Here is an 8,305-nt window from a genome sequence, read left to right on the forward strand (position 1 = left end):
CCCTACAGCTCAAACTCAGAAATGAGTGTTTCCATTCCCTTAAAAAAGAAAAAAAAAAAGATCATGCATAATTTTCTCCATAACAGATAGGAGACAAGCACACTTACCCTTGGCCCTGGCTGTAGTAGCCTTCATACCCCTCATAGCTCTGGTCTGCATATGCGTCATCATAGCCCTGAAACAGATGATGACATAAACTGTGTTAATGGAAGGACCAAAGGTTAATGCCTGACCAAGAGTAATGGCAAAACTGAATTCAGATCATGCATAATTTTCTCCATAACAGATAGGAGACAAGCACACTTACCCTTGGCCCTGGCTGTAGTAGCCTTCATACCCCTCATAGCTCTGGTCTGCATATGCGTCATCATAGCCCTGAAACAGATGATGACATAAACTGTGTTAATGGAAGGACCAAAGGTTAATGCCTGACCAAGAGTAATGGCAAAACTGAATTCAGGCTACAGCAGCTTTCAGAGGAGCCTGTGAATCCTCGCCTGCCAGGGAAGGGCGATCATAAGACATAGGTAGCTAAAAACTGCTTGTGTCCTGTGGCTTGGGAGGAACCACACTAATATTTACAATGCATTTGAAAGTCATTTACATGTCCAAAGCTACAGTTCGTCTGTGGTACAAATCCACATGCCTGTGTTATCCAAAACACAGACTTACAGGTAGACAAAACCCAATCTATTAACTTGTGATTGGTTTCAGTGGAAAAACTGAGAAGTTTTACTGAGAGGAGAAACAGAATTTAGAAATACCAGTATTTGTGATGCTTCCCCAAAATGCTGTTGTGCATCAAAACCAGTCATCTTTAGAATACCAAGAGCAAAGATGCTAAGATAAGCTTGACAGGAGGGTGGTGCTTAGTTATATGCCTTGAAACATCACCATGTTCATCAGAGATTTATTTTAAGGATTTTAGGGGCAGTAAGAAACCTTTGGTGTTCCATGCTTAAAGAATTCTCTTGCAGAAAGAGAACGTGATGCAAACTACATCAATCTCTGTGATGTAGTTTTTCCTACCGTGCACTGATAGATATGGCAAATTTCAGTCTTGGGGGCACATTCCAGTTTTATAAAACCCACCCCTTACCCTGTATTTAGGACACCAGCAGTTCCCTCCTTTGAGGATTAAAGCGGCAGAGCAGGTTAGCCAGCACCGTACTAGTGACTGGTGGCCACTTCTACAGCTCTTATTTCAATAATGTTGAATATCAAACACATGATCAGCTAGCTGCAATAAAAAAACCAAAGATATATAGTTTCTTACATATTCCTCATAGGTTTCTGGTGCGGGAGGAGGAGGAAGCGGTATTCTCTGAATGCCGGCTGCACGTGCTCTGGGTGCAGGAGCACCCCGGACTGCTGGGGGAGGAGGTACTCCGCGGGCTACAGCAGCTCCCCTGGCAATGGCACCCCGCACTGGGGCTCCTCGCACAAGGGCCCCCCGAGGAGGAGGAGGGGGAGGACCAACACCACGCCCCCTGGAAAGGAGATAAAAAGGACTGAACAGCTACTGCTGTACCACTCATGAGCTGAATACTGAGGGCAGTGCATATGCTTCTTACACCTACTTTAAAATGCAATAACTTGATAAATGCATGCAGTCACCATCAACCAAGCCATGAATTCTTTACCAAGAATGAAAGCACAAGAATTTTTAACGTTGTTGTATTTCAGGATTTACAAAAACCTCTTCTGAGATGAGAACTCTACTGCATTAGATACTGTACAGACAAAGAAATAAATCTGATACAGAACTTCGACCAAGTAATTTCTCAGAGTTCATTTTAAACAACCCCTTATCACTAACCTGTAATGACTGCCAGACCTCCAACCGTAAAGATCAATGATGAGATGAGCAGGGACACTTCTGGGCTAAACACTCAGAAGCAAAGACTTTCCCCCCATGAAATAGGTAGTGAGGCAAGAACTATAGTAACAGAGTTTTATCACCAATTTATCCCAATGCCTTGACAGCAATGACAGAATAATGTCATCCTATAACTTTTAAAGGACAGTCAGTTTAAACTGAAAATGCTGATTCTGCTGAAGGCTACAGAAGCCAACATAACACATCTATCTACATATGATTTCGTAGGCCAATTTTTGAAAGGTTACTTTATGAAGCTACTGATTTCAGACATCAAAAATAACACAGGAGACATCCACTGCACTAGATTACATCTCAAAACATACAAAACATTTGATGCCACTTGCTAAAAGCAAGCCTGCAACACAAGGCTAGAAAGCCTCAGCCAAAAGCCAAGGTCAAGGCCAACAGCTGATATGCAAGAACAAGTAGCCTAACCTCATCTGGCAGGACAACTCTGAGCAAGATGCAGCATTTCCAGGTCTGTGCTTTTGGGAAAGATACCTTGGAACAGGTGGAGGCGGTGGTGGAGCTGCTCCCCTTCCCCGCACAGGGACTCCTCGGCCACGAGTTGGCTCTGGTACGCCGTTCAGATAGGAGAGCTCCAAGAATTGCTCCTGACAGATATCATCCATCATATCCTAAAGAGGGAAAAGAGTCAACGCCAAAGAACAGCTAACTAGCTAGACTGTGCTCCAGGGTATCACAGGCTACCGTGCTGGAATAAAAATAACCTGATAGTCCTAAATTAAAATCTGCTTGTTAGTTTTACTGGGATTTGCTCAGCAGGCAGCAGTGCACAACGGCCAGCTTTCTTCAAACCGGCCAAGAAGGGCACACCACCTGCACGTCCAAGAGCTGCAGTGAGCACTATAGCTGGTCCCTGGGAAGAGGACCTCGTTCACAGGGGTTCTGGAGGCATCTGATGATGTTCAGCATCCCAGGGATGTCAGCAAGATTTATTTGCAAATGTTGGAGAGTTCAGAGGTGAAGTCAGGCAAGGCATATCTCACCTCAAGCACCTTACAGCTCCCATTTAAAGGCAAGTGGCTGGTAATGAGCCCACATAAGGTAACAACATACTGCTGTGCTCCCGATACACTGAAGGAACAGGATAGGATGCAGCCTGATGAAGAGCAAACATCCATTTGCAAATCCAGGCTGTCTTTTCAAATTCTTAGGAACGCAGTATGTTTCTGGCTCCATGCATTTTTGTCGCCTCAGGGGATCTAGCTTCAGGAATTAGTACAGATCTCTGGTGACTCCGCAGAAGTCATCGTACCCCACCCCTCCCCTCAACACACAGGCAGTCCGGGCCTCGCACCGAGGATCTTCACAATGCCATGGCAACACCACAAAGCAAGGAGTCTCCTACCAGATGTGTCTTCACAGCACTGCTGGCTTCCATAGTGACTTCTCTGTCAATTTTCACAAGTTTAACACATTGTTTGAAGGCAGCGATAGATAAGACACTTTAAATAGCAAGGCTGCACACTTGCTTTAGCAAGCTGAGGTTTTGTACATCCCAGGGGGACCTTGAAGATGACCTCCCTCCTTCAAAGACACTTCACACAGCAATCTCTCCTCTTCTCTGTGTCAGCCTCACAGAGATCACACAGTACCCGCACGCTTTTCCACACTTCCCTACTACCCACCGCTCTCAGGTTCCACCCGCTCCTGGTATTTCAGGAAGAACATCTGAGCTCCCAGTCTCAGCTGTGGAGCACGGTGCCGAGGTATACCCAGCTCTCTACCTGCCAGGTCTCTGAATTACAGGCTGAGCTAGCCAGAAGCAGGGAGCACTGCGTGCTTCTTTCCCATTTTGTTTTTTTCCTAATTTAGCAAGCAATACCATCATTTTAATAACATGCAAAAGACTCCTTCAAGTTCTGCACTTCTTGGAGTCAATACTCTAGCTGACACAAAACTGACATGAAGCTGACCATAAAGGTCTTGCAAGGTTCACCAGTAAAAGACATCCACAAACAGATAACAAGTGTCATCTGTATCAATGCCTGATTAGTAAAGAGGTTCCTTCACAGCATACACATTTAAAGCAACAGAAATATTGATTTAACAGATGTGCCTCAGAAACTAGCTACAACACTAAATACTACCGCTGAGATGCCTGGGCAGTCACCCTCCTCATCCTCACACCACCCCTTTAGAGCAGAGCAAACATCTCCGTACTTACAGTTTCTGATCTGACCAATTATTTTCTAGCCCGATTTCTATGCTACAGTTCCAAGTCAGAGGAACCCATCCAAGAAGCCTCTTCCATGCCAGGCATGGATAAAATCATTCTCCCGCTAAGACTGACACATGGAGCTAGACAAGCTACCCACCCACCCCAGTGTCCACAGCTAGTAACAGGAGAGAAATACCTACTCCAAGTGTTCTATACAATTGCCCTGTAAGTGTACGTCTTTCTAATAATGGTTAGGGGAATAATATATGCCTTCATGCAAGATTAATGGGGTCATCTCAAGCTGCCACACACACACTCAAATACTGCAGGCTTCCTCAACTACACCATTCCTGTAGCAGGAATTACACAGCCTTGTAGCAGGAATTACACAGCCTTACACTGTGCAAATTTTACCCAACCTTATACCTAGATTCACAACCCATCTAACTCCTTCAAAAAGAAAAGAGCATGAGCATACATACTGGAACAAGGAACTTCTTGACTTCTTCCATGGCATGAGCCATCAGAGCATATGCTTCACAAGGGGGTCCAAAAACTTCAATGAAGACATGCAAATCCATATTTAGATGGGCATATTTAGGATCTCCCCCTTTACGCAGTTCTTCCTCCTGAAACAAAGCAGATTAGAGATTCCTAAAACTAAGTAAGATGCAGAGAAACTACTTTTATCTGGTTTTCTACGCCTTAACAGGAAACGTCTGTAAAAGCATTTTGGCCACGCCTGGACACACATACACACGAGCATACAGTTTTATAAAAAGCCACATGCAATCTACAACTTCCAGCTTTTTATAGCTGCCTTTTCAGCTGACTACAATATTTTTGCTAATGCACTGATGCCAGCCACCTTTTTTTCCAGAAGATTAAGCATATGCAAGCAGTGTTCTTCCTCTTCTACACCACCTTTCTGCCTGAGGTGCTCTTTACCACCTAGTGAAGTCTAATGCCTCAAACAAGCTTGCTCTTTAGCTCTGCTCTTAGATACCCATGTTATTCAGATGGCTTCAAGAAGCTACAAATCAGCTAGACGTGTAAAAACTTTTCATGCTGCTGAAATAAAAAGCTGAACTAAATTACAGCTCTGTTGACTGTTAGCTCAGTTTTGGGAGTAAGCAGGAAGAAAAAAAATTCTTTTCATTTCTTCTGCTCAAAAAAGCCTCCTGGCACTTTGTGATTCACTAAAGATTACCAGGAACATACTGCTCCAACGTCTTCAGTGAACCATGAGGATTTAACGATTTCAGAGGAAACAGCTGGAAAAAGGATATTTTTTTTTTGTTTGTTTCTGGAAGGAAAACATATTCCTTTAGCGAGTGACTTTTCACAGAGTAGCTGGAATTAATCCTTATTTTATAAACTTTGTACTTCACCTTTCATATAAACTATCTCTGCATCCAAGGGTACAGGATATCAAAAGATGACTGGTCCCTAAGTCACGCTCATAAAGAAAACATGCATCACACTTCTGCCCCAATCGAGATTACTCCCAACATGCGCAGAACAATTTAGGAAGTGTGACTTCCTACTGCCTTTGCTTTTGGATTTTAATGTTTTAATCTCTTATAAAATGCTTTGAGAACCACTACTTCTCACAGCAACGTGGAAGGCATTAATATACACGTATGTTTTCAAGGGTGATTCCCTTACCTTTGCTTTATCTCGCATTGAACCCTTCCCAAGCACAGATATCTTAGCACCAGTTTCTTCCTGAAGTCTCTTGATGGTGTTGCCTTGAGGTCCCAAAATCTTTCCAACAAAGTTGAACTGTAAATGTAAAAAAAAAAAAAAAAAAAAAATTAGCTCCAGAGCTCAGTAGCCTTCACAAAAGCTTTTCTTAATGTTATTCTGGCTGACAAAAAATGTAGCCACTCCATTTTCTCTTCACCTCACCAAAAAAATACAGACCAAAAAATGCACAGGAAAATTTAAATTCCAGAACATTCTTTTCAAGAAAAAATGCTCCACCAGAAAATCAAGCTAAATTAACTTACGTAAAGCGTTTAATTCTAACATCTACTCTCCAGTAGTTTTACAGGCAGCAAGTCTTAAGAGTTAAATGAGTTCTTAACTGTAAAACACAAAGCTCTACATATGAAAGCGTCTATTCTAGTAATAAAAGATCACAGCTATGCATCACCATTTAGCTTTATCCCAAGACATTCTAGAAATGTAATATATTAGAAATAAGATCCTGCAAGCTTGCATAGGAAAAATTCCGTAGTAATAGTGGAACACTGGCATAATTCCTGATGACACTTTGACAGCTACTATCTCTAAAAGTCAGCCATAAAAATCCATAGAAAATAAGCAAATCACAGAGATTCAGTAAGCTATTTTCTGGCCCTCACCTTGGGGTACTGTTTGACAGGTATCAGAACTCGTTCTTTCAGTTTCATATTCTTGTGGGAAAATAAATCCAGGTAGTTCTCTTCCTCATCCTTCTTTGTTGTTTCACCCTTCTGAATTTTTTCAATTTCTAAACAAGATAAAAATAGGGCTGCTTATATTCCTCAAACAAGCATCATTTTAGTGTTGGAATTATGACAGGACATACCACCCTCATTCTCTGTGAATATATGAACACTTATAACTGTATTAATGGAATCTGGATAGGCAGGCCACCTCTTTAGTGCTAGCCCAGCTTGCCTCTTCCTTCCTTCACATCTAGGGATTCCAGAAGGCCAAAAATGGGATAATGAACAAAAATAAGAACGAACAGTAGAGAATGCTCTACACATAACTTCAACAGGTAGGAGTAGGAAACTGTAAGTACAGTTTTGCGTATCACTTCTGCTGTGCCTTCCTCTATCAGTCCCCAAACTCGTGCTTCCACCGCGAATCCAGTACCCACGTGTAGACTCCTAAACCTACAAAGAAACCAGCCCCAACTACACTACTGGATACACTTGCTATAACGCAGCTGCCACCAGCAAATCAGACAAGTTTTTATCATGCAAGCTGATGCACTATTTTAAATCTGCAATTTAAGTAGTGGTGTCAACACATACCGACACTATGAATTTCAGTTAAGTTGAAAAACGTTCCTAATAAAGAGAAGCCCGAATGAGTGACACACTAGAGTGTGGTCTGGGTTATGAAATTCTTATAAGCTTCATTTCATTAGATGAATGCATCTTTATCATACAAGCATTTTGCAACTTGGTTTTTAAGTTGTAAGCCTTGGGCATATAGCCATAAACGTGAGCATCAGAAGTCCTTAACTTGATTCAGGTGATGCAACTACAAATTTTTGTCTCTCAAAATAAGACTCTGATTTTTAGTTGTATATTGTGAATTGCAGAGTCTTGGAAAAACCCTGAGGTGGCCTGACTGAACTGAAGGCATGCTGCAGCCTGAGGGGGATCTGGAACAAAGTCCAAATAGCCTTCTGGAAGTAGGTCATTAAGGTAGGCCAATTAGGAACTAGTACACAAACACCTTCTCAAATCTGGCTAGAAATTAAACTTTCGCTGAGAGATGGCAGGAGACAGTCACCTCGTAAAAGACGACCCAAATGGAGAAGACTGAAGATCATCTTCAAGGCAGGCATTTCTAGCATAGGCTCTTACAGTCATTAATGCACTTGTACAAGACAAACACCCAACATTTTTCAAAAGAATGTAGCCCATAGCTGACTGGCTTTTCTTTTCCAGAGATGTCCAGTCATGCACAATTTTTATTTAATGGCCAACAACTAGATAAGTTCCCCCAGATTTGAAGCCAATCCATTACTAACAATCCCAGATTATTGATGAACTGTTATGCACTTTGGTCCAACCAAAAAAAAAAAATTGGTCACACCATGCGTAGCCATCACAAATTATTACTCACAGATGCTTATCGGGGAGGAGCATGATCCTTCCCTAAAATTTAAATTGTGCCATTTCATCAGCAAACCCAAGAACTATAAATATATCTTCTGAGTTGAAAGTGCTCTAAATACAACTTCTCACATCTCAGGGGAAAGAGACACTTTCACAAGATTATATACATAACTGGATTAAAGCTGCAAGACAAAACTGAAACTGAAGACTGCTTAGTCATTACCAGAATTTAAAGAGAGCAGCTGCAGTATCTTGTGTTTCCTGTGATTTCTGTCCATGTCAGAAACTATATGCTTTAGACTAAATGTTCATGTTTACAGTTTTGGAAGACTGGCATATCAGATACTTGACGTATTATCCACCTAGTAATATTCTCGTATCATCCAAACAGAA

The 8,305-nt window shown here is 41.9% G+C and overlaps 1 protein-coding gene across 1 annotated transcript in view; it reads right to left on the reverse strand.

Annotated features, from left to right (window-relative positions):
- KHDRBS1 (KH domain containing, RNA binding, signal transduction associated 1) overlaps positions 1 to 6,484 on the reverse strand; it is a 10,428-nt gene extending 3,944 nt beyond the window's left edge. Inside the window, exons 1-6 of the mRNA XM_009581410.1 lie at positions 6,437 to 6,484; positions 5,736 to 5,852; positions 4,550 to 4,696; positions 2,318 to 2,520; positions 1,277 to 1,490; positions 108 to 175 (exon numbers count right to left, since the gene is read on the reverse strand). Coding sequence (XP_009579705.1) covers positions 108 to 175; positions 1,277 to 1,490; positions 2,318 to 2,520; positions 4,550 to 4,696; positions 5,736 to 5,852; positions 6,437 to 6,484 — 797 coding nt within the window. The remainder of the gene's footprint in view (positions 1 to 107; positions 176 to 1,276; positions 1,491 to 2,317; positions 2,521 to 4,549; positions 4,697 to 5,735; positions 5,853 to 6,436) is intronic.
- Between the last annotated feature and the right edge of the window lie 1,821 nt (positions 6,485 to 8,305).

Source organism: Fulmarus glacialis, unplaced genomic scaffold, assembly GCF_000690835.1.
Source record: "Fulmarus glacialis isolate BGI_N327 unplaced genomic scaffold, ASM69083v1 scaffold940, whole genome shotgun sequence".
In the NCBI taxonomy this organism is placed as follows: Eukaryota; Metazoa; Chordata; class Aves; order Procellariiformes; family Procellariidae; genus Fulmarus; species Fulmarus glacialis.